General features: G+C 36.7%; 1 protein-coding gene across 1 annotated transcript; it reads left to right on the top strand.

The window, feature by feature from the left end:
• The first annotated feature begins 650 nt into the window (after positions 1–650).
• Positions 651–24,828, top strand: LOC127418308 (beta-synuclein-like). The gene is made up of 6 exons (XM_051658849.1): positions 651–862; positions 1,752–1,882; positions 9,746–9,775; positions 10,834–10,952; positions 18,023–18,109; positions 24,030–24,828. Exons 2-6 carry the CDS (start codon positions 1,762–1,764, stop codon positions 24,051–24,053), a joined length of 381 nt encoding a protein of 126 aa, XP_051514809.1. The 5' UTR covers positions 651–862; positions 1,752–1,761; the 3' UTR covers positions 24,054–24,828.
• Positions 24,829–27,886: the final 3,058 nt, after the last annotated feature.

The following is a 27,886-nucleotide window of genomic DNA, read 5'->3' as shown; positions in this document are numbered from 1 at the left end:
GCCAGATGTCACGATGCACCCACTTCAACCATGGACTGACCAGACAATATGCATCGCCTGCAGTAAATCAGCACAATATATGCATGTTCACTCTTCCTTCAAGATCGTCATTAAATTGACAGCATTCAGTCATGAATTATATAGCTACAGTCCAAGGTTAAACATTAGGCTTGTCAGTTCTTAAACATAAGATCTGTGTATGATATGAAGCTCCTAGTGGTTGACACCAGAGAAGAAGACTGAATATGATAGCAGAAGTACATTACCATATTCATCTTTTTGTGTTTGGTAATGCCAATACATATAACTGTTGTTTCTCACCATTACACAGTTCAGTCTTCTCTTCTTTGATTCCAAACATGATAGATAGATAGATAGATAGATAGATAGATAGATAGATAGATAGATAGATAGATAGATAGATAGATAGAAATATTTACTTATGGTGTTTTCTAATAAAAAAAAAATTAGACTTGAGAGAGTATAGAGTATGAATCAGGTTTGCAAAGTATATACCCCCTTTGACATTCTCAGCAACATTTACACAATTTGTTTCTCTCTCTCTCTCTCTCTCTCTCTCTCTCTCTCTCTCTCTCTCTCTCTCTCTCTCTCTCTCTCTCTCTGACGTTATAAGAGGGTGTAATATTAGTCTTACTATGGCACACTGGTCATCGCCATTATAGCTGGGGTCTGACACCCCCATCATGATCAATACCATTACCTGCGTCGATCGTCTCATCCTCTCCTGATTGGCTGAGCGCATCTAGAGGAAGGCCCACCTTCAGATCTTAGTGTAACATTTCCTTCAACGATATATCTATTACGCAATTGAACCATAAGGACGAAGAAGGTGCTTTAAAAGGTAAGGGTTTTTTTTTTTTTAATTATTATTATTGTTTATTTATTTATTATGATAAAACATCTACACCAGGCTGAAATGAAAGCGTTTTATGTGAACGTGCTGTGATATCGCACGACGTGTGAAAATACCATCGGAGAGCTCGTGTAAGGACATCCAAAAAATGCGCGTGTGCGCGAGCTGTCGATGGAAAACGAGCATTTGCGTTCTGGTGTGATCAAATTAAAACATTGCTTTCTAAATGTATATGCAACCTGATGCTGAAACAGGCAATTGTTGCGTTTTGTAATTTAATTTAACCCAAGTCATTGTTCAGCGATTTTCCTGTGAGAGGTGACACCATATTGTATAGGCTATAAGAAGTGCAAGAAAAAGAACCGTCTTCTTTGTATTTAAAAAAATATAAAAATGTATGAATAATCATAATAGCTATTAGAAACATTTCCAGGATTGTGTAGACACATATTGCAGTGCTTTTAATACATCGATGCGTTTATTAGCTGTACAACATGTGTATTTATAGACAGTACAGTAATCAAAAAAGGTATGTGCCTTTTTTATGTAATTACACAAGCCTAAAATATGTCTCTTGCGAATCTACTATAAATTAAGAACCCATAGGTGCTCACCGTAAAATAAGAGTAGAGTTTTTAAACATGAACCCTTTCGAAACCGTGTTGGAAACACTGACATCTGTGCATGGATTGGCGAATAACGGTTAAAGCTTGAGGGAAATTAGACTACTTATTGTTCTACTGACAGGAGCGCGTATATATACACGCGCGCGCGCGCACCACGTCTCTGTGTTGCTTTCGAATTCAGTTTATTCCACGTTCATCGTATACAATGTAACATTCTTTGATCTGTTTTCACACTGCTCTCTTGGACGCAGAGGGGTCAAGATGGATGTTTTTATGAAGGGGTTTTCTAAAGCTAAAGAAGGTATGGCTGTGGCTGCAGAGAAAACGAAGGAAGGCGTTGCGGTCGCTGCTGAGAAGACCAAGGAAGGCGTGATGTTCGTGGGTAAGACACGATGCATATAATGCTCTTTTTTCAATTCATGCATATCACGAATCAAGTGCGAGCTCGGTGCGTGTGGGAGGGACCACAAAGCATAAAGCCTACGGGACAGCAGGGGGTTGCTATCTGTTTCACTAGTTTTTCTTAGAGCATCGTTATAGGTTCAGGCATGATTGTGTAATTTTGTGATTGGTTGGGATATTGGGTGGGGTTTTCCAGGCCACTTACGTTTATCATATGTATTTCTTGAAGAGCCATGGAATCTTGAGTAGTAGTTCTCAACGGCTTTTGCTTCAGAATTTATTTATTTATTGTACATCAAGTGGCAACCCAATATAGCACAAAACTGTACAAAAGTAAACCAAAATAAAATATTAAAATTTTTTATTACCATGAGCAGCATAGGCCCAGCTATATGCAAAATTATTAACATTACTTATTAAGGAGTATTAATTAGTATGTAAGTGCATACACCTAAACAAATTGAATAAATGCATGAATTAGTATTAGCCAGATTTCCAAGTGATTGATGAGTTTGTACAGAAAATTACTTTAATTTGATCGGACACAAGAAAAGATATTTAAAATGTTTCCCCTCTTTTGTAAAAGTTGATAAGCCTGTTTATTTTGCTATCTTCGCTGTGCATTTTATTATTTGCATTCATTCCCCCTGCTGTTCATGATCCGATCAAAAAAGACCTGCGACGCACACCTGATCTTGAATGTATTTTGAGGGTGTGCTTTAGTGTATAGCCCTTTTATTCATTATTCCTTTATTTATTAAAACTGGGGCTGCCAATCAATTACAATTGCAATTAACTGCATATCAGTATTTTGTGTAAAAGGCCCTCAAATAAAGATAATGCAGTATATAAATAATAGAATAATTATACATAAAATATATAATAAATATGAGGCCCATAATTTAGATTCAAATACATTACATCATGTATATATATTGTGTCGCCAGACAATGAAAGCATTTAGACAAAATGAAAATTGGGTTTAAAAGTAAAAATATTGTTTGTTTTATTTCCATATCATTGAACACAACCCTGTTATTGGCCTATTTCCCTCTGCGCTACTTTAAATTGTTGGTCAATGTACTCATATGTCAGACAGACGCTTTTGGAGCATCTCATTTTGGTTGTGTTGTAATTCTCTAGTTTTCAGTGTCTCTGGTTGTACGTGCTGTGTTTTTAGGACCTTGGTCAAGTTAAGCGCGGTTTGAAATGTGTCTTAACAACTCTGCTTTCTGTTGTGCTCGGTCCAGCTGTCTTTGAGTGCAAGAGTGCATCAACTGTGGAAGGCTGCTCTTGTTGTTCTAGTTGGTTTGTCTAGCCGCGTTGCCTGTACAGGTTACGCTGACTGCCCCCTACTGCCACAGCTTCGCAAAAAACATCAAGGTGATACATCAAGCTTGAATTGCTCCGATGGTTGGAACATTCCTTATTACAGAATTTACTTAAGGGTCTGGGGCATAATTAATTGATTGGTCTGTAACTCGATATTTTTCATATAATTAGTCACACTAAATTAATGCGTTAAATCGACAGCCCTAATTAAAACCCATATACTTTTTTTAATGGGTTTTTTTGACTGCAGGGTGATGTGACATACTATACTTTTAAATAACATTTTTATATTTCTTGTATAATTATTAGACATGATGTTTTCATGACCTCATTAAGTATTAATATAGAGACAACAGGGAATATTTTGTACTTTCATAAATGTGTTGGTCACACCACAGGACTATTTAAATTAACAAAAAAAAAAAGAATGCTTTAAAGTCATTCAAATTTGTTTAAAACTCAAGAGAAATGGTCACCAGTCACAGTACCTAAAATACTGTATACACTTTCCCTTATATATTCATTATATAATAATTCAAAATCTTAATGTTGGAAAAAAACAAAAAAACAGTTAATGTGAATTTTATTTGCCATCCACCCATTTCATTAACACCATTGGCAGTGAACTATTGCGCAAATTTATGGGGTGTAAGAGCGCTCTAGATCACTGGACTTTATTGCCAATATTCATTACAGTACAATACATATGACCTTGGTGTACCAACCAAAATTTCCTATAAACACATGCCCAAACAATAGTTATATATTAATTAGAGGGAATTTCTTAGTTTGTCTTTGTTCTCTTTTATAGCTTACTAAAACGGCCTGCTTATTCATCCATAGATTTTACATATGTAAAATTAAAAGAACTCAAGATGCTGGACTGGGATTTGTTACAGAATAACATAACAAACTATACATAGAGAAAAGACACCTTATTAATATACGCGTTATTGGAGAGAGAAACCATAGCACCAGCATGAGATCGTTGATTTTGGAGCAGCTCCAACATCTCTCTGATCTCCTGTCGGGTTAAAAAAAGCCTTACGGACCACATGTCACACAATTCCATGAGCTCACAGGCCTCTATGTGTACAGCACAGATGACAAAGTGCTCTCAGAATGTAAACACAAAACAATGACTGTCAAAATTCTATTAAAACTGAGCTGACAGAAGGGAAATACAGTAAACAGTATATCTTTTTAAGGATGTCTAAAAAATATTATAGGTGAGTCTGCTTGATGCCCTGCGCTTTGATCAGTAAGATGAGAAGTTGATCTTGTTTGTCGAGTTGCTGTAATTGAGCCTTTGGAGACTAAGAGGGCGCTTTTGTTTAAAGGGAGTTTTTATTTTTTATTTTTTTTTTATTGTCTTTATTTGTGCATCTTGCTCATGTTGATATCCAGATTTGAATGAATTTCTTTCTTCTGTGGAACACAAAAGGAGATGCTAGGCAGAATTTTAGGCAACTGACATCCTCAGTCCCCATTCATTATTATTTCTGAGAAAGAGCAGTGACAACATTCTTAAAATTTTCTCCTCTTGTGTTTCACGGAGGAAAGTAAAGTCAAACAACATGAGGGGGAATAAATTATGACAGAATTAACGTACCCTTTAAGTACATAAGTTCTGCCCAGCATATCATCCCTAGCGACAAATTTCATTCATACTCTGTTTTGACGTTGAAATGAATGAATAATAGAATCCCTCCACATAAAATCTCACATCTGTGCCACCAGCATCCCAGGGAGAGACAATTAGCCCAGATCTTTCCAGCTCATCTGTGGTTGCTTTACGAACACATAGCAGATCTTCCTGTCGGTGGCTTTTTATGCTTTGAACAGTTGCTGTCGTTTCCTTTCAGTGAACACAAAGTTGCTGTGCTTACACTGGACAACCATGGTGCCCTGAGTAGCTATGTTTGAATGGCCTTCTGGGATTGTGTGTTACTGTGTGGAGGAGGGGTGACAGTTTGCTGATAGGTTCTCCTTCCTCCTTGGACAGCAGCTGCACCATCATGCACTTTCTCATGCACATGTACCACCAAGCCATCTGAGGAAGAAGTAGCTGTATTCTGTCACAGTGGCTCATTCTGTCCCATCAATATTACACCACTCGCATTTTCCGTCCATTTCACATTTATTTCCCAAATGGTTTCCAATGCGTGCAGTCTCATTATTGTTTTGAGCTGGATATTCCCGCCTGTACATTTAGTGGGGCTTGCTAAGGCAAGCATCAATATTACTATTGCTCATTTGAACAAACCCCTAACCATAAGTTATACATTTTGAAACGTTACTTGCCCTGTACTGTTTGTGTTACAGACATGAATGATACCTTGAATTATGTGGTTTGTTGAGGAAACGTGTGCTATTACTTTTCTAAACGGTCAGACTTAACGTTTGTCACCTGGCAGACAGTAAAATGGGCCATAAAATCCAATCTGGTCTCATAGAATCACATTACTATACCAATATTTAGAGGTTGGCAATATGACCAAAATCTTGTATCACGATATAAGTAATTTTATATCACAATAACGATATATATCATGATATAGTACATTTTTGAGGAAAAATCAATACGAATTGGCTTATGTATTTAAAAACAATTTTGTAATGTCTGTTTTTGGGTAATTCTGTCAGTGAATTAAATACTTTAAAATATTTCCTCTTGTAATGTTCTCTTATAATGATCTTGACAATAGTCAAAGTACAAAAAATAAAAGAGAAAGAAACAACTTGGTTTTAAATCATTCTTACCTAATGCTAAATTTCACATTATACCACATTTCAGTCTATGTTGTTGACCAATATTATTTTAAACTTCCCTCCAGAAACGAGAGGTCCTCCAAAAGCAATACAACAGAGAATAATACATAAGTAAAAAAAAAAAAAAAAAATGCAATGAAAATAAATGCTTCTTGCAGAAAATATAAAAACTTATGTAAACACTACTTGCAGAAAACACATTTAAAATAAATATAAACACAAAATATATAGCTGAATCAATGCAGAGCGCATCTTTTGGCTTTCATATATTTTTTGCGTGCTTCATTTTGAGGTTAAACAAATTGCTTGTATTATGAGTGATTATCGTTGTGCAACACAGTTTTTATATTATATTTTTCTGCTCCATGTTGGGTTTTGTTAACCAACACCACATATTTCGCACCTGATTTAATAACAAGCGCTTCTTCATTTTCTTGACTTGTTTGGGAGTCGTCCCGTTCTGTGGAGATGTTTTTCTCAGGGTTTTTCCTGGGTCAAAAATGATTAAGTAGCACGTGTGAGCACTCTCCTGTAAATATCAGGAATCTTGCTGAACTTGTGCGCACTTGCAAGCTCCAGAGAAAGTGCACACGACACATGAAACACAGATGTGCTAATCAGATGAGAAGCATATTAAGTTCTATGAAATGCAAAACGTGAGATGAATGTCCCGACGCAAAGGCTGTTCCAAAAGGTAGGTATAATTATGCTGCCTCTTAAAATATCTTGTTTTAGCCAAATTTTAAGGTAGCATCATATGTATCCTTCCCCAGGTAGGCGATCCCAGTGATCTCGGTGGAAAAATAAATCCAAGATGGTGGACGAAGCGAAAGAAATTGATTATAAATATACTTATAATCCATTTAATACTGAAAAGTATCAATAATTAACAGTTTCATATGACACAAAACCGACTATTTTAACCAAAATGTGTGTGTGCCGTGCATATTTAGGCTCATTAGTGGATCGTGTCGTTTCTCTCGCCTCACCTGTATTGAAATCAGTTGCAGGTGGAGTCCCATGTGCTGTGCGTGAGGAGCGCTATTTGAATGATGCATGAAGCTGCTGTCTTTCTAGAGTGTTCCAAATCACTCTCTTATGAGGCATTATTTCAGTAAGGAGGCTGCCATAGAAGACAGCTGCCTATGTAGGCAGGAGACAGCGAAGTAGCTAACTAAGTTTTGGAACATACCCTTAGAGCCAGTGTCTTGGGCTAGTAAGCATCCACCTAGAAACTACCCAGAACACCCTTGCAACTGCAAGGCAACACACTAAAAACTTCTCAAAACATCTTAGCAACCACATGCAGCTCCTGGCAGCCACCAACAACATCCTAGCACAATGGTTCTCAAAGTGTGGGGCGCGCCCCAAATCTAATTTACTTTCACACATTCCACACAGCTGCGAGTGTGTAAATAAAGACGTTCACATGTGCATGGCAGTTTCAAATGGGTGAAAAGGTGAATTAACACTTCAGTTTAGGTCTGTTCTTCACACAACACTTTTGTATGACTTCAGAAGAATTGAAATATAAGGCACAAGTGTTATGGACGACTTTTATGATGCTTTTCGAGCTTGGACAGCCACAATCACAATCCTTTCATCCCTTAATCTTGTGTTTCATGGATGAAAAAAGTCCTACTTGTTTTGAACAACGAGGGTGAGTAAATGGCTGAAAATGTAATTTTTAGGTAAATTAAAATACAGTATATTATATTGCTCCTGCACAGGGCCAAATTAACCACGTCCAGGGGGGCACCATGCAATGGCATTTTTTAAAGTGTCTTAGGTCCGTTTTTATTTCAGTGGTTATTAAAGTTTTTCAGTACCATTACTCAAAATAAATTAAAGGTGTAAATTATTGTCCAGAGGTTCGGGCCACAACCGAAACAACACATAGACAGTGCTGTCATGTGGGACCTGTTACTTTTCTCTTACTTTTCTCAGTGAAAGTTTTTCTTGTTTCAAAGGGGGACATGACCAAAAAATTTAAAGAACCACTGCTCTAGGATAAATAAAAATCTCGTACATTTGGTAACAGTAGATCGAAAGTTCTGCTGCTGAAATCAGTTTGTGCGTACTCAAATTTAAATGACTGCCCCCAGTGTCCAAAGCTGGAAGTGTTTTTGAGGTGAAATGTCCACAGATTGGCACTAAAAGCAAGTAGTAAAGTGAGTTGTTTTTAGTTGAGAATGTTGTCAACCGGAACACATATTTTATTAACCCTACACTCAAACCCCAACCCTAAAACTAACATCAAGGGAGTAAAAATTTAATTTTTAGAGCAAAAATGAAACCTCACAATGGTGCTCACATTATTTATGTGAACGCAAATGCTTCCTGGTTTCTATTGCATCTAGAACCTGTGGATGCGTCTCAATCACCTCCCTAGTTCAGTAGTCAGGGCACTGATCAGGGAGTCAGCCTTTTTTTGGCTGGCTCATTCGCAAAATCGTTCCAGGGAACTGAAACGTTCTCTCCCTAAAAAATCCCACAATGCATCTTAAAAACCAGGGAGCATCGTTGCTCACTTCCCTTACCGGAAACGTTGTGATGTCTTCTGAAGTCTCTTAAGTCATTAGAAGATGAGCACAAGTATAAATATATAATGCCAAAGTCTTATTTTCACTTTAAAAGAGATGTTGTTTGTCTGTCATCCACAATGAAAGTGAAACCAACTTTTAAATATTAGAGTTGTTAAAAGAAGGTTTAAAATACACTCCTTTCTATTTTTATTTCTTTATTTATGTAATTTATCTGTTATAATAACACTGTACATTTGAATATCTTCAGCAAAAAAGAGCGATAGTGTCCATTTATACACAATGTTGCTGATTAATAACAGCTGCACTTGAATGCGCGAGCTCGTAATCGTGTTGCAGGTGATTGAGTCACAAGTGTCCCAATGTTCAGTGGATGAACACCCTTGTCAGTTCCCGAATTCATGTTACGATATACTGATTCATGGCATAGTGAGCTAAGGAGCTGATTGAGACACACCCTGTATCCCAGAGGTTGTGCGCAAAGTGCAATCAGTAGTGTCATGTGGAAAGGTGCACACACTTGAATTGTTGCAAAAATGTCTGATGGGGATGACACTTGTCAGTAATTCAGGAGAATTGGGTTGATTTCTGGGTACTTAAACATTCGGAAGCACCATGTTGATTTCCTGTTTGATCATGTTATAACCAAATAAAGCAAATATAATCACCCTTTTTAATCAAAAAGTATTCTTCTTGTACACTGTGCATTTTTGACCAGACCTTACTTCCTTCAAGAAGTAAATTTGTGGTTTAATCACTGAAGTATTGTAGATAAAACACACCAGCAGTAATAAGTCCAAAGCTATGGATTAATGACTCCAGTTAAAACATCTTCTCTCACTCACCCTCTTTCTCTTAATCCTTCTTCTTTCTTCTATTAAACATGCTGAGACTGATAGTAACTCCTTTCCTAGTAGACACTTGTGAGTTTTTGTTCACTCACGCAGGGTGGTTACAGTGATAAGTCTGAGATACAGCTTCTATTAGTTCTAATGATTTTTCAGTTAACCTTTAAATTAAGCTACTCTGGCTGTTCCAGCCTTGTATTTCACATTGTCTTTACACTTACTGCCTGTCTTTATCATGTACTTGCTTACAGCCTTATCACGTTTCCTTCTGAAGACTAATTTAATTGTGTTTCAATATCGTCTTAGGATGTGCAAATGATTTTATATTATTCTTTATTGTGCTTTCAGGCAACAAGACCAAAGACAGTGTTGCAACAGGTAAGGTGATTCTGCAGTGTCTTGTAAATAATGAATACGTCTCATTTAATGTGTTCAAAGGGCATGTGTGCAGCCACAAAGTGGAACCGGGACAAATAGTTCTGAGCCTGGCTGATATTTCAGAAGTAAATTTTCAAGGACTGTGTTGGACAGATGGGATTTGCCATTGTCCTCCTCATCTCAATATCTCTAAACTTTGTCACAAACTCAGTTCTTTATCACTGTACTTAAAGCATGTCTAGACCTATGTAATGCATTGTAAAGAGCATATTAATGCACTATGATGCATTCACATTGACTCGTAAATAACTGTAACCACAGTTCTGTGCTGTACTTTTAAGAATATAATGCATTAAAACACATGATCAGCAATTAAGTTCATGTGTTATAGCATGTCTTCGTGTGCTATAATAGGAAACAGGAAAACAAGAAAATTCATATAACATATTTCTGCTGCTATTGCATGAACACAATATCTCCGAACCCCTTACCAAATTCAGTAACACTACTTGAAACCTTTATAATAAATTACAAAGAGATTCTTAATGCACTTTAATGCAATCATAATGGCCTATAATCAGTTAAATGTTCTCAGAAATAAATGTAACTCCATTCACAATACACTGAAAAGTGGTAACTTGCAATTGTTATGTCAGTGATCTGTTTCTACTTAATTTCTACTTATATGAACACATAAAAAACTACTTTATTGGTGAAACTTAATTTGTCAGGTAAACATTTTACTAACATATGATATAGCTAATAATGTACAAGGGCGTCAATAATGTATTTTAATGCATTATGCTCTTTAAAGTTACAGTGCATTGCAGTGTGTATTATATGGGACTATATGCATTATACTACAATAAGTATAGCTTTATAATGCATTATATATGCAGACTAATTTAAAAGCTGTAAAGCACTGCCCAAAATACTTATTTCCCAATTATTGCCATTTCTTTTTTCTGTTTTTTAAACATTGAATCCGTGATTGATGTGTCTGTGTTGAAATTGGTTGTGTCAGTGATTAAAATGTGTTTTAATTTATCTCTGGTCAGTGGCGGAGAAGACAAAGGAACAGGCCTCTCAGCTGGGTGGAGCTGTGATGTCTGGGGCAGGAAATATCGCTGCAGCCACCGGCCTGGTGAAGAAGGACGAGTTCCCCACTGACATGAATGTATGTCCTTTTATCTGACAAAACTCATTTTATTGCACTTTTTTCAAAAGGTTGATAAAACCTCTGTTAAAAGTGACAATATGCAGAGCTATTTCTACCTCATCTGACAATTAAATATTACTTTCATTGGTGTAACCAAACCAGTTTGATTCAGTCATATTAAATAATGTTTTTTGAAGAAAAAAAAACAGTTACCAGTAATTAAGAAGCACATTTTCAAGTTCTCAGGCAGAACATTGGACAGATATTTTGTTATCTGGGAATTATCGCAATGTATATGACCCCCAGATATAGTTATGGTTTATTGCATTAGAATTAAATGCTACTTGGAAGAATATCATTGGATGTCATAGCAGAAAAAAGGACTGGAGATCTATGAGAGAGTGGTACACCTCACACACATTCACCTCCACATCAATACACATGACACATAATGGTGGGCCACTCATCCCACAGGGAATATCATGTCTTGTCTTTCTGTTCCATTGAGCCCAACTCCCCTTCCCCCCATCCGTCTCTCTCTCTCTCTCTCTCTCTCTCTCTCTCTCTCTCTCTCTCTCTCTCTTTCTTTCTCTCGACCTTGCCCAAGGTCGCAAAGCACTTTGCGAGGTACTTAAAAATGCTCTATGGGAGGAGAAGTCAGCCAGTCTTCAAACTTTGGCAGTTTTACTTAAAGATAATTCACCCAAAAATAAAAATGAAAATTCTGTTATCATTTAGTCGCACAAATGCTGTTCTAAACCAATTTGACTTTCTTTCTTTCATGCAATACGAAAATGACAACAGAATTTTCCTTTTTGGGTGAACAATGCCTTAAAGTTTCTGCAAATTGGTAGTTTCAAAGCACTCAGGGTTAATATAGTATGAACAGAATTTGCAGTAGTAGTAGTGACAGATTTTCAGGTGTGGTCTTCCTCTGATTTTCCCCAACAGGCTTAAAAATTTGTTTTGTCCCTTGTGGTGACTCGGTAATCTTATAAATCACTTAGAGATAGAATCAACATAAGAAGCTTGCAGCATATGTGCTTGTAGTATTTACAGTTGTGTGTGTGAAGCCTGCTGTACATTGTGAGCTAAGAAAAGAAACATGACATCACTGTCATCAATTCTGAAGCTCTAGTCCTTCAGGTAAGATATCATCCCAACAGCTATTGTCATAGCAAGAATAGTGTGTAGATGGCCCGTTGAAGTGTGTAGTTTAATGGTTTTGGAGTATGTGACTAAACAGTATGTGGGTGGTCAGAGATTGTGTGTTTCTGCCTGTGCTGCTGTATGATTTATTTGTTTGTGTGTTTTTGTTCCAGAACATGGTCTATAGTATTAATTTTATGTGGGTCATTCTGACGAAATGGTTTTACATTTTATGTCTGTCTCTATGATTTACTATAAAAGGATACTGAATGCAATTGACAGGTTTAACTTTATTAAGTGCGTAATGCAAAAGAATATATATATATATATTTAAATGTTTGTTTATCATCTGAATACTAGACAATTTGCATGTAATTAAAATGCTTTCACTGTCCTATGCTGTGCTTTTTATAAACAGTACATATACTTTATACTGTATATACATCCATAAATATTATTTCCAATTTATACAGTATATATATATATATATATATATATATATATATATATATATATATATATATGCACATTGGTTAGTTACCTCTGTCATTGATTTTTACAGTGAATATTTTGACTGCAAGAATAACAATAACAGTTAACTTGATCTACATGTCGTTAGATCTAGAGTTCTGCCCGTTCTAAATCAGACACAGAAATAAAGTAGTGCGATTAATTTGACAGTTTTTTGGAGACCAAACACTATTTAAAAACAGTGAATGTCAATACTCAATCCAGAAATAATAATTGCAACATAATGTAAAAGGGTTGGCACTCCTCAGAACATATTTAATTCCTATTTTTTGTCATTTTCACATTAATGAATAAAAAACCACATTGCTGATGTGACAATTGTAAAAGTACCACTTACTGTTCATGATGAGGAGAAAAATCATCGAAAACACTCTAAACCTGTAAAGCCCTGAGACATCTATATGGGATCCATTAAGGCTGCAAGATTGATTGACTGAATGAATGAAATCGTGATGTGGCCTTGCACGATTACTACACCACAAAAGGCTTTGGATCTGAATGAAACAGTTTCCATCCATACATTGCTTCAGTAAGCGATGCGTGAAAGTTGGGCTCCCTCTAGCTGTTAGCTCTAGCAGCACATGTTGAGCAGTGCAGATTATTTTTTCATATTAATATATACATTGTCTTGCCTCATCTTGCCGGACAGCGAAAGACACATTTGATGGGTCCTGGTTACCTTCTCTCCCCCTCTGTGCAAAACAGATGAATGTCAAACCATACTCACAAGCACATGAGTGATTAATACAGGGCTGATAGATGAACACTACTGTCTTTTCTGTGTTTCCTGTAGCACTTCACAGTTGAATTTAAGACTGCACTGCATGGGGGCCTGGGTAGCTCAGCGAGTATTGACGCTGACTACTACCCCTGGAGTCGCGTGCTTACTGACTCCAGTCAGGTCTCCTAAGCAACCAAATTGGCCCGGTTGCTAGGGAGGGTAGATTCACATGGGGTAACCTCCTCGTGGTCACGATTAGTGGTTCTCGCTATCAATGGGGCGTGTGGTAAGTTGTGCATGGATCGCTGAGAGTAGCATGAGCCTCCACATGTGGAGTCTCCGCAGTGCCATGCACAATGAGCCACATGAAAAGATGCACAGATTGATGGTCTCAGAAACGGAGGCAACTGAGTCTTGTCCTCCGCCACCCGGACTGAGGTGAGTAACTGCGCCACCACAAGGACCTACTAAGTAGTGGGAATTGGGCATTCCAAATTGGAAGAAAAGGGGATAAAATAAAACAAATTAAGAACAAAGACTGCACTTGATGATGTTGTTTTGTGATGTGATGGTTAATTCTAGCTCTGAGACTAAATTCGCATCCGAAGGTGATTTGAACAGAGGCATTAAACTCTTGCAATGTCTCATGATGGAGGACAGCAGAGTAGATGCATTATAACAGTGATTAAAACTGACTGGAACTACCTGTGCATTCAACAGTTTGAACCATACGCATTCCAGCCAATCAGCATTGATTATTCGAACAGACCATGGTATAAATGTATATATATATATATATATATATATATATATATATATATATATATATATATATATATACATACACACACTACCGGTCAAAAGTTTTGAAACACTTACTCATTCTTTATTATATATATATATATATATATATATATATATATATATATATATATATATATATATATATATATATATATTGTTTTGTTTTTTGTTTTGTTTTTTTCACATTTTAGAATAATAATAAAGTCATCAAAACTATGGAATAACATAAATGGAACTATGGGAATTATGATGTGACTAAACAAAATCCACAATCCACAATCAAAACTGTGTTATATTTTAGCATCTTCAAAGTAGTCACCCTTTGCCTAGAATTTGCAGACATGTACTCAGTGTTTTCTCAACCAACTTCTTGAGGTATTACGCTGGGATGCTTTTTAAACAGTATTGAAGGAGTTCCCATCTATGTTGGGCACTTATTGGCTGCTTTTTTTATTATTTGGTCCAAGTCATCAATTTCAAAAACTTTTTTATTTTTAATTAAATTTTAGTTTTATAATTAAATAAATTAATATGGTGGCACAATTATATTTTTGTCTACAAAACCAGTTTCAAACATTTAAGCATACGCCTTCAGAACAAAAGATTTTTAAGATCATGAGAAACATTTCAGTCAAGTGTTTCAAAACTTTTGACCAGTAGTGTATATATATACAGTTTTGGGGAGTAACGGAATACATGTAACGGGATTACGTATTTAAAATACAAAATATAAGTAACTGTATTCCACTACAGTTACAATTTAAATCATTGGTAATTTGAATACAGTTACACTAAAAAAGTATTTTGATTACTGAAGAGATTACTTTGCATTTTATTGTCATTTGTTTCATTTAATATTTAGTCCTTTCAGATGGAAAACATTTATACATATAAATGATACGATCCAAAGTGCATTTGAACAGCGGTGAAACACTTTCTTACGATGTGTTACATTCATACGAGCAGACAGAGAAGTAAGTTTGAAGTAAGTTTGGAGCAGAAGAAATAGAAATAAACCTTGTGTAAAGTGTCAGCTTTACGCTAAGCTAAAATACTATTTCTAGCCATTTTACATGCACGTTACCAGACACGATCATATTTTTTTTATCAAGAAAATTCACGTTGGGGTCACCATAATGTGGTTCTCACTCTCAGTGGGGCGTGGTGAGTTGTGCGTGGATGCCGCGGAGAATAGCGTGAAGCCTCCACAAGCGCTATGTCTCCACGGTAACGTGCTCAACAAGCCACGTGATAAGATGCGCAGATTGACGGTCTCAGACGTGGAGGCAACTGAGATTCGTCCTCCACCACCCGGATTTAGGCAAGTCACTACGCCACCACGAGGACTTAGAGCGCATTGGGAATTGGGCGTTACAAATTGGGGAGAAAAGGAGAGAGGAAAAAAATGAAAATTCACACTGGATTATAATTTCTTTTTTTCTAGTAAGACCTTTGATATTAAGGCAAAAATCTTATTCTTGATAATATTTTTTTATTGTTTTCCTGTAAAAATATCTAAAAATCCTTAAAACAAGATCAATTTTATTTATCTTGTTTTAGAAACAACACTGCATAAGATATTTATGTTTTTCAGAGAATGTATTTTTAACTTGTGTATTTTGTCTTACTGTACTGGCAGAGTTTTTATAGTCAAAACAAGTGAAAAAAATCTACCAGTGCTGAAGAAGTAATCCAAAGTTTAGAATACGTTACTGACCTTGAGTAATCTAATGAAATACGTTACAAATTACATTTTACAGCATGTATTCTGTAATCTGTAGTGGAATACATTTCAAAAGTAACCTTCCCAACCCTGTATAATATATATATATAATCTTCCTAAGTTTAAACATGAATATGAACTTGTTTTCTTTGCATTATTCGAGGTCTGAAAACACTGCATCTTTTTGTTGTTATTTTGACCAGTTGTCGTGTAGGGCTAGTAACAGTTAATAACTATTAGTACTTTTCAAGGGTGTAACTACAAATTTTTTTTTTTTTTTTTTTTTTTTTTTAGAGAGTTCTGCCATAACTGTCAGATTAAGCGTGGAGAACCCAGACGTGGACAGTCAAAAACACAAAGTATTTTATTAAGGGTAAAAAAACAAAGCACAATAACAAGATGCAAAAAACAAAAAACATAAGTCACAGACAGCTGCAAACAGGGCAGTAAACCAAAACTCCCATTAGAGGGCAAAACCGAGGAAAGCAAAACAGGGAACAGGAAACAAAACAAGGCAGAGAACAGACCAGGGGGATGCTGGTGGGGCAAACCAGAGGGACCGACAAAGCAGAAAGGCAAGGAACTGACCAGGGGGCCCTGGCGGGACTGACCAAACGGGGGCCAGCAGAGCAGAAAGACAAGGAACAGACCAAGTTGGTTCCAGCAAGACTGAAGACCATGGAGTGCTGGTGAGGCTGGAGGGCAAGAGACCATGGGAGGGTGGGAGGGGAAACCTAAGAGAGTGGCTCCAGAATTCAGATGAAGTCTGGCAGCATCAGAGCAGGAAGAAGGTCAGCGGCTCTGTGGGGATGAGGTCAGGCAGGATCAGAGTGGGTAAAGGGTCTTGCAGCTCTAGAGCAGAAGCAGGGACAGGTGGTAACCAAGGGAGGGTGGATGAGGGAAGCCATTGGGACGGGCACCTCCAGGAGGCTGCAACAGCGAGTTTGAGTGACTTCAGGAGTGCTACAGCGGCAAGGATGTGCACCTCCAGGGGAGCTGCGGCAATGATGGGCATCTCCAGGGGGACTGCAGAGAGGACGAGCACCTCCAGGGGGCTGCAGCAAACAGGGTGGGCACCTCCAGGGGGGCTGCAGTGAGGACGGGCCCCTCCAAGGGGGCTGCAGTGAGGATGGGCGCCTATAGGAGAACTGCAGTGGTCCTCCTTCTTCTGCGAAGCTTGGCTCGTAGTGTACCTGAGCTAAGGTGTGGCATGGACAAAGAGGAGGAGTTATGCAGTGTGGAGGTCCTTGCCCTGAGCAGGTCATAAAGGACTAGAAGAAGAAAACATAGAGGAAGACTCCAGCACAAGACAAGATACAGAAGGAGAATATAGAGAGAGGAAAATCAGGAGGGCAATCGAGGAGGGCAGGTGGAGCAATTGAACAAATAACAAGGCTTACGGGGGGTGGAGTCAAGACACGAGACAGAGCACATGGAGAAGAAAAACACACAAAGGACCAAAACAAAAACTAGAACATAGGTGACAGGATCCCGACACTACATAAAAACTTGACAAGAGTGTTGGGAACCTGACAGTAACCTTTTCAAATGAAATTATATATATGAAAATAAATTAAAAAATCATACAAGCGTTCAAGTACCAATGACAAAGTTTCTTAAGAATGACCCATATGGCTGTTTGTAGGGCTTGTAGTTTGATTGACATGAAGGTTTTGAGTGGTTATGTTATTACAATTATAGATGACTGACATATTACTTAATTGACTGTGATAGCCCAGTTTAAAAATAAACCTCTTTGTGACCCAGAACTGTAAAGAAAATCTATGTAGGTAATGAGAATCTCTCTCTCTCTCTCTCTCTCTCTCTCTCTCTCTCTCTCTCTCTCTCTGTGGCATGCCATAAAATGGAGGTTGATAAAATATTTATTATGCACATCTGAACATATAACGTGTAACAGAAGCGCACTAGCAGATGCATCACTAATATACTGTACAGACAGTAAACAGCACAACCAGACAGGTGCCAAAATTACCCTCTCCATGATAGTGCTGTTTTAAATAATTGTGATCCTATTAGTGTAATACATGCCTAATTTTTGTTTCATAGTGCTAATGCAGGTTTGTATAATGGAAGGTGGCCAAATGTGTCTGCATTTTTGGTTTTTGAAAACAATATGTGCTTTCATTTGTGCATTCACAGCCTGAGTTTGGTCAGGAGGCCACTGAGGAGCCAATGGGAGAAGCTCTGATGGACCCAGAGGGACAAACATATGACGAAACCCAGCAGGTGAGAACATCACTGCTCACAGCATACAACTCTATGAACAGTGGTCTACTGATATGGGTTTTTTAATGGTGTAACATTCTAAATTCAATTCATTGTAACAATCATCGGTGTTATATAGTGGGATGTTATCATTCCAAATTTGCAGCATTCTATTTATATTTTAGTACACTCCTCTCTGAAATACTTAATTCTGATTGGACAATTGCAGCATTCTATGGTCAAAAAAAATAAAATAATGCAAAACTAAGATCAGAAGATTTATATTAGTATAGCTGATAAGATCCTATGAAACAAGAAAAAGGCAGAGAAGGAAATGAATCATCTGGATGACTGGTTACACTTTACATTAATGTTTCATTTGTTAAGGGTTTATAAAGGTGTTTGATAATGAATATTAAGTCAATTGCAAATGCATTATAAATCATTTATATACAGTTATAACAACATGATATGGGTGGTTTTATAGGCTGATGGTGTAATATCAAAATAGTCAAATTAATTAAAAAATCAGCCTTACAGTCACTATCTACAAGATGCAAAAACACACACACCCCGTTATTTTATGATAGCACATGTCTAGTACTACAACACTTTTGTAACAATACTATACTCTGCTCTGCTCTACTATACTATACTATACTATTATACTAATACTATTAACTCCACCTTCAGTAGTCTTGAATAAATGTTGACTTACAGTATAAATTCCTCCAGCGTTTTAAATATGTTTGGTTACAATCATAGGTGTTATTTATGGGGATGTTCGTATTGCATATTTGCATTCTATATATATTTTAGTATACTCCACTATGAAATACGTAATTTTAATTGGCCAATTGCAGCATTTTATGGTCAAATATTTTTGTATAAGGACCATTTGACTGTATGATATAATAAAAATAATAATAAAATAATTTTAACTCTAATCAATATTTCATGTCCATTTATTTATTAATTTGGCAAGTAGTTGAGTAATAAACAGGGTAATGCACAGTCAGCCGATTATTATCACATAATACACCCCTTCAGGGTGATACAGGATCCTGGCTGAGTAACATTATCCCTTACATAATAATGTATACATGTTTTAAATTATTTTTATAAAATTTTCAATTATGTCTATTTTCCCCAGCATTATAATATCTAATCTAACCCCTGAGATTTATTATCACATTCATTTCTTAAACGTGTCATCGGTAGACACAGACATGGTGGGATTCCTTGTGTAGTGTATTTCTGTTTCCTCCTCTTCCTCTATTCCCCTTCCCCCTCCTTCTGTTTGCCTGCTCATTACCTCACTGCCATGCTGGATCTGCTTGGATGGGAGTGGTGGTGACGTCAAAAACACTGTTGCACTGTGGGTAGTGATGGAGGCTCCCCCTGCCCTGTGGAGGAGAAGAGCTCTTCCAGTCAGTGACGTGCACAGACCTTAGCAGGGACAGGGGCAGATGGATAAAAAAGGGCACTGATTGTTTTTTTGTTTTCTTTTTTGAATGAGTAGTAATTATGAATACTTAATTTCTTTGCTTTTTGAGTATTTAACCATTTTCTTGTATATATATATATATATATATACACTATATTGCCAAAAGTATTCGCTCACCCATCCAAATAATTGAATTCAGGTGTTCCAATCACATCCATGGCCACAGGTGTATAAAATGAAGCACCTAGGCATGCAGACTGCTTCTACAAACATTTGTGAAAGAATGGGCCGCTCTCAGGAGCTCAGTGAATTCCAGCGTGGTACTGTGATAGGATGCCACCTGTGCAACAAGTCCAGTCGTGAAATTTCCTCGCTACTAAATATTCCACAGTCAACTGTCAGTGGTATTATAACAAAGTGGAAGCAATTGGGAATGACAGCAACTCGTAAAAAGCCACGTAAAATGACAGAGCGGGGTCAGCGGATGCTGAGGCGCATAGTGCGCAGAGGTTTCCAACTTTCTGCAGAGTCAATCGCTACAGACCTCCAAAGTTCATGTGGCCTTCAGATTAGCTCAAGAACAGTGTGTAGAGAGCTTCATGGAATGGGTTTCCATAGCCGAGCAGCTGCATCCAAGCCATACATCACCAAGTGCAATGCAAAGTGTCGGATGCAGTGGTGTAAAGCACACCGCCACTGGACTCTAGAGCAGTGGAGACGCGTTCTCTGGAGTGACGAATCACGCTTCTCCATCTGGCAATCTGATGGATGAGTCTGGGTTTGGCGGTTGCCAGGAGAACGGTACTTGTCTGACTGCATTGTGCCAACTGTGAAGTTTGGTGGAGGGGGATTATGGTGTGGGGTTGTTTTTCAGGAGCTGGGCTTGGCCCCTTAGTTCCAGTGAAAGGAACTCTGAATGCTTCAGCATACCAAGAGATTTTGGACAATTCCATGCTCCCAACTTTGTGGGAACAGTTTGGGGATGGCCCCTTCCTGTTCCAACATGACTGTGCACCAGTGCACAAAGCAAGGTCCATAAAGACATGGATGAGCGAGTTTAGTGTGGAAGAACTTGACTGGCCTGCACAGAGTCCTGACCTCAACCCGATAGAGCATCTTTGGGATGAATTAGAGCGAAGACTGCGAGCCAGGTCTTCTCGTCCAACATCAGTGTCTGACCTCACAAATGCGTCAAAAAGAATGGTCAAAAATTCCCATAAACACACTCCTAAACCTTGTGGAAAGCCTTCCCAGAAGAGTTGAAGCTGTTATAGCTGCAAAGGGTGGGCCAACGTCATATTAAACCCTATGGATTAAGAATGGGATGTCACTTAAGTTCATATGCGTCTAAAGGCAGATGAGCGAATACTTTTGGCAATATAGTGTATATATATATATATATATATATATATATATATATACTGTACATATTTTTTTCCATTTTTGCTTTATCACAAATAAAAGCCTATTCTGTTACAGTATATTTTTCACCAAAAACACCATGGTATTACACTTGTTTATTTGTTTATTTTCAGACATGGTCTGTGATAACCCCATGTTTATGACCATGGTATTTTTTAAAGTACCTTGGAGTACCATGAGACTATCATGAAATATGAACATGATCAATCATTCAGTACCATGGCATTGCCCTGGTAACGTGGTGCGTGGTGCGAAGGCGCGATGAGAAAGTGCGAGCACAAGGAGCTCGACTGTGTTCCGCGGATGCTACAGGGTCCTTGAATAATGTATAGCATGCGGGTAAGGGCAGCCAATGGAGTTTCTGGTGCCCCCCTAGGATATGATGGTGCGCCACTAGGGTGTTGGTGCCCTACGCAGACTGCGTAATATGCGTATAGGGAGCGGTGGTACTGTGGAAGCCTAATGTTATTTTTCTGAAAGTGATTAGTCTAATGGCTTATTAGTTTCAACAAAATCAAACTGGCTTTAGCTGAACCTGACAGCTTCTTCAGTTAGCTGCAGAATTCTATAAAATAGAGCAATATTCTATAAAAGACTAATTGAATTTATATAACTGAAAGCGACGTGACCACTCCCATTATAATTAATAAATCTGTCTACACTAGTGGTACGCGATGTCGGAAATTTGGTAGCAATCGAGTATTATTCTTTTGATGAACTTGTAACACAATACATGAAGCGGACTTTTTATCTGACCTGTTACTCATCTGAGGTAACGGCACTTTGATGTTCCGGGGCGAATTCAAAACGGCATTTTTTGCTTCCTTGAAGGACACTGCTGCGGGAGGGGACACCACTCGAAAGCTCGTTCAAAACGAATGTGAGAAAATTAATATTTTCTCAGAGGGCCATTCCACAAGACTGTTAGCGAAGGGTACATTTGTACAGTAATGCCATGTTTCCATCAGAGTACCTACTTGGGGGTCTGCAGTTCGGAGTGAGTATAGGGCATAGGGAGGATCACTTGTGATTGGAATCCGCCCCCGATCTGCTGTAGCACGCACTCTTAAAGGCACCTCTGCTTAATTTTCTTTAATACGCCCGAGATTTACAAAGAAATCTAATAATAACACATTAGAACTGTTATTGTGAGATTATGACGAGATTTAAATTTTGTTTTATTTAACTGTTTTAATTTAATTATTAAAATGTCTCCCCTTTTTCTGGATGACCAAAAGAGCACCTTTATATTTGTGAATGAACTTAGACCCCTGCTGCCCCTGTTCCGTGCATGTCAGTGCTTCCAGTTGATTCTCAATGTCTGTGATCTAGCACACAGGGAAACAAGGCCATCTGATAATGATACTGACATTTAAGACTTTGCGTATCTTGAGATTCTATGCTAATAGAAGTCCAGCATGTTTTGATAATTATATTCATTAAATAAATCGTTGAGAATTCTGTTGCCCGCTTAGCCTAATCTGAAAGCATCAGCTTCTCTCTGCTGGGGAAGAAAGAAACTGCTGCAGAGGACAAAAATAATGAGGAACATTATTAGATGTAGGATGGGTCACGTGACATAAAGGTGCACTGCCTAATAAGTGGACTTAAAAAGGTTTTAAACTCAAAGAAATTAAATGTTATTCTGACAAATATGTTTAAAACAATATACACTCACATTAGATGAAGACTCCAGTCATTTCAGTGGCAGAAAAAAGTTAAATTAGGGTGGTCTCTCCTAATGGTGGCCGGTATGATAAGATCTAAAATACTACTGATTTTGTCACGGTAACTGCTGCATTTACTGGATACTTTAGGCTACAGAATAAATTAATCATGGTTGACTGATTAATTTATGAATGGCATCAATGGCATTGGTAATGGAAAACCTTTGCTTTAGGTGTCCATATAAAGTCCAGTTGTATCAGGTGCATAGGAAGACAAATAATAGTCACCTACATTGAATCAAGTTATAAATAGAACTTGATGTATAAATATAGAATTTCTATTATATTGTTATTTGTAAAATATTAATTTAAAATCAGTATAACTGCTTCACATGTTTCTAACACAAAAAAAAAAATTTATATAAAAAAAAATCTAATGATCAGAATATTTTAATTAGTATAGCTGATAAGATCCTATGTAACAAGTAAAAGACACAAACACAAAAGAATCACTTTACATTAATGTTCCCTTTTTTAAGGGGGTTGTAAAGGCATACATTAAGTCTTCTAAGTAATTTACAAATGCATTATAAATAATTTATAAGCATTTAACAGCATGAATAGAAAGACGACTTTCATGCAATACTTGCCAAAAAGAGACCATTTTAACTTGCATGTTATAAATGCTTAATAAATACACTTATTCATATTTATATTAATCAAAAACAAAAAAATGCCCAACTTCATGATTTTTGCCACATTGCAGCAAAAGTAGACTATTTTGGTGAGATTAAAAAGAGGGATTATGTCATTTTGCAACAGTACACTTTGTGTCTATATTTATTACTGTAATGTCTGCACTTTCTTGTGTTGTCTCTTTCCTTGTCACATTGATGTCAAAAAAATTTTGCTACTCAATTTACCTAGTCCTAGTTACCTATAGTCCTCTGAAAAAAAAAAAAACAATTCTGATCTTCATGCTCATTCACAGCATATTTAATATAATAAAGCCTGATCACCATTATACCATGCTGAACTTTATGTTCATAGGTTTTTAATGTTGGTAGCTCCTTAAAAAATGCTTTCTATACGTCCACTTTACATTAAGGTACATTTTCATAGGTAATTAATGTTGAATAAGTGTTATTAAGAATTTATAATATGTTGAAAAATTATTTACTATTTGGGAGGTATTGCATGAAAGTCATTCTTTTGAGTGCAAAATGCATGTGTATGTGACTTAAAGAGTCATTAATGAATCCTATTATAACCCTTAACAAAGGGAACAGTATTACCAGATACCTCTGCAGCCATGCAGATTTCCTGCTATGTTTTAAAGTAGTGTGTGATGAAAATGTATGCTATGACCCATTTAAAAGTGTAATATTTCTTTTTCTGCTTACAGGAGAACCAAGATTATGAGCAGTAGGCGTAAACATCACATTCCAAGCCCAAGTTCAGCCAGCAGCACAAAAAGTTTCTATCAATAACAAGTACAAACCCTAAACTCATTACAATAATCCCTGTTGCAAAAAAGTACAAAAACACAGATATATATTCCAGTTAATCCTGCCGAAAAATGTTCTTCCTATCAGATATATACTTTTATTATGATATATTGTAAATGTCATGTTCTGACGGTAATGTCTTGGATGTAGCTCTATGCTGACTGCCGGGGTGGGGGTGGGGGGGGGGTGCTCTGTCTCGTTTCCTTGTCTCCCTCCCAATGAAACGAGACCTGTTCCCCATCGTGACTCTTTGTACTTGTGTACCTGCATTTCTATATGTGTAATAGATGTTTCGGATCTTCCAATAGCATATTGGGGATTAAAATATCTTTGGGTAAATATGATATTATATATAGCTGTGTGCAATGCCTGTTTGTGGGATTTTATTTTTCTTCTTTTTTATTTAATATTGAAGTTATTTATTTAAAGTTTTTGAAGTACGAGTTTTATACGTTGTAACTTTATAGTTGCTTGTGATATCATTCCAGTGGATTATTTGTTAGAATTGGGCAATTTGTATCCGTTTGTGTGTATGTATGCGTTTGTGTACTGGAGAAGTTAGTGTAAATGTGTCTTGAAATGTTTATGGATGTCAGGTCAATATGTGCTTTACAATGCTGGAAATGTCAATATTAAGGTTTCTGAGTCATTCAAGACAAGTGAATCCTCTGTAAATAAATAAATAAATAAACACCATCCAATTTCCTCTTATTATATATTATTATAGAGGTCTGTTTACACCACATTAGGGGAAAACCCTATTAGTAGTGTGTACACTACTGGTCAAAAGTTTGGACATACCTCATTCTTTATTACTACTGTTGTCCACACTTTAGAAAAAAAATAATTTAAAATAAGTCTTAAAAACTTTGAAATAACACAAATGGAAGTTTGGGAGTTATAGTATGTTGGGACAAAAATTATTTCATTATTCATTATTAAATACTACTACTACTGATAACAACAACAATAATAATCATGATAATAATAATTACATTAAAAATTTTACTTTTGCAATGAAATTTACATATCAGCTCAATTTATATTTGTTTACAAAACTAATTTTAAGCATTTGTGCATAAGCCTTTAGATCAAAAGGTTATGAGAAACTTTTGAATGATAATATAATAGATTTAATGTGTTTTAAATAGGCTTGCTGACAGATATTGTACCCAGAGAGACAAACACAAGGAGAGACGCCCCATTCCTGCCCTCTCTCCCCTCCCTTAACAACAAGATGTCTGACTGTGTCTCCAGAAGAGAACATAGTGCTCTACACAAATGCTGAGCCAAGCAGAATGGGTGAAGTGCAATGGCAGACACCTCATAGCTGGAATACCTGCATAAGCCTGACACCATTGATGGATTAGTATGTGTAATCATAGGAAATGTGGTGCCCTCTGGGAGCAGAGGGTATTTAAGGGCCCACCACTGGCAGTGTCAATTTCACACAGGGCCAGAAGGACTGTAAGTGTATGTGGTCAGAATCATGGCTTCCTTTAAGAAGTCTCTGGAGGGTCTGAAGAACACCACACAGTCAGCCACTAAAGGTGTTACTGACAGTGCAGGTACTGATGATTATACAGGGCCCATTGGGGCTGTGACTTAAGGTGCCTTTAATTTTCAGTTTAGGAAAGAATATCAGTTTTGACCTCATATGGAATTTTAGTACTACTGAGTGAGCATTTTGACCATCAAAAGAGCTTTTATTAGATTTAATTAATTAATTATAAATGTTTTGTTTTTTATTTAATTCTATGCAAACACTTATAAGTAGAAATCAGATGAGATATTACAATAGAAGAAACAGAAAATAGTTTAAAATGTAACAATTTTTGTTTAAAATATATCAAAAGAAATTAAAAAATATATTATTATTATATATTATTTATATTATTATTATTATTATTTTGAATTGTATAATACTTTTGTTTTTAATTAATATTAGTATTAGTAGTAGTAAAATGTTTTACGGATGCCTTAATGTTGATCGTGTTTTGTTTTGTTTTTGGGGGGGTGGGGGGGGATTTTGTTGCAGTAATTTAGAGACCTTTGTCAATGTGTTGAAAAACATCCAGCATATTTGATCATGTTATTTTGGTGCAGGCAGCACAAGATGCTGTGCACCAGGTGGCAGAATCCTCCAAAGAATCTACCAGTATAGGTAAGAGAGAGCTGCCAACTCACTGAGTCTGTGTTATATACTGTACATCTTTATAGATAAAGATGCACATATGCTTAAGGGTGGATGCACCTGGTTTGTGTGTGTGAATCATTGAGTGTCCACAGTCTCAGCTTTATTGTTTCAGTATTTTTGCCCTAATGTCTAAAATCAATCATTTCAAACCTTATTCAGATGTAAAATTTGAATTTTGAAGCGTTCCAATTTATTTGTTTATGAATTTGAATATACTGCTGGACATTTTATTTTATTATATTGCCATAATGTTTAAAATCAAACATTTGAATTTAGATTTTGAATTCAAAATTAAAATTTGACATTTAAAATATGTAATTATTCATTTATATGTTTGCCGTACCATGTATATCACAATCAGAAACTGTTTTGCTCAAGAATATGCAAATGATCCCTTAAAGGAACTCTCTCCCTGTGTTTATATGTCTGTGTGTGGGTGTATGTATATACACACAGCTGCTGAGGAGGTGTCCAGGCAGACAAAGTCTGCTATAGGCACAACTGCAGGCAAAGCTTCAGACACCATAAAGGAGTTTGGACACAAACTGAGTTCTAAATAAATTCTGCACTGCCCGAACAATCAGACATTCTTTTTTTAAATCAAAATGCCAAAAACTTGCATTTTTTCTTTTTATTTGATTTTATTTGAAGAAACACAGCACATTAATTAGCTGTGAATGTAACAGACAACAAAATGTTTACAATTCATCTGCAGTTCTTATGCAGGTTATTAGAGTACATAAAGATTACATTTTAGTTTAATCGTTCATATTTGTAAATTCTGAAGGCTGTTAAAAAATGCAAATGCTTTGAAATACAATATACATTCCATTTCTCTGTCACTGTGTCTCCTTATATACATCCTACATATACGTTCCTATTCTTTTGGAGTTTGATGCTACTATGCTAGCTGCTGTGATATGAATTTATTGATCAAACACATTAAATTCATAAAAACTCATTTTTAGACTAATAACAAAATAACTTCATTTAAATTAGATGTTCACTAAGGATATATATAATGCAAGAACATCTCCACTCTATTATTAAAGCCAAGAGTGTTTTGACTATACCCCTATATTAATTTTCTCTGCTCCCACGTCACTAGAGGGGGGTATCTGAGAAGGGGTGATGATATGTTGCTATAGCAACATAACACAGATAGACCAGAGTAAAAGAAGTTTCATTCAAAATGGCCTTGGGGCAGATTCAGCTATTCAGTATTGCTGCAGTGGATGTCAAGGGATGATCCTTTTGATGATGAACAATAGTCCCTTAAAGGGGTAGTGCACCCAAAAAATCTGTTTACTTTTACTGTACTCACCTTCATGTTGTTCTACACTCATGTGACTATCTTTCTTCCTTGGAGCACAGAAGGATATTTTAGGCAGAATGACAGCCTCAGTCACCATTTGCTGTCATTGTATTGAAAAAAGATGCAATGCAAGTGAATGGTGACTTAGGCTGTCAGTCCCTAACAGTTGGCCTAATGTCTCGTGTTGTGCTTCATGAGGAAAGAAAGTCATATGGGTTTGTAACAACATGAGGTTGAGTAAT

This window comes from Myxocyprinus asiaticus, chromosome 27 (assembly GCF_019703515.2).
Source record: "Myxocyprinus asiaticus isolate MX2 ecotype Aquarium Trade chromosome 27, UBuf_Myxa_2, whole genome shotgun sequence".
Lineage (NCBI taxonomy): Eukaryota > Metazoa > Chordata > Actinopteri > Cypriniformes > Catostomidae > Myxocyprinus > Myxocyprinus asiaticus.
This window is presented reverse-complemented; position numbering and strand designations above follow the sequence as displayed.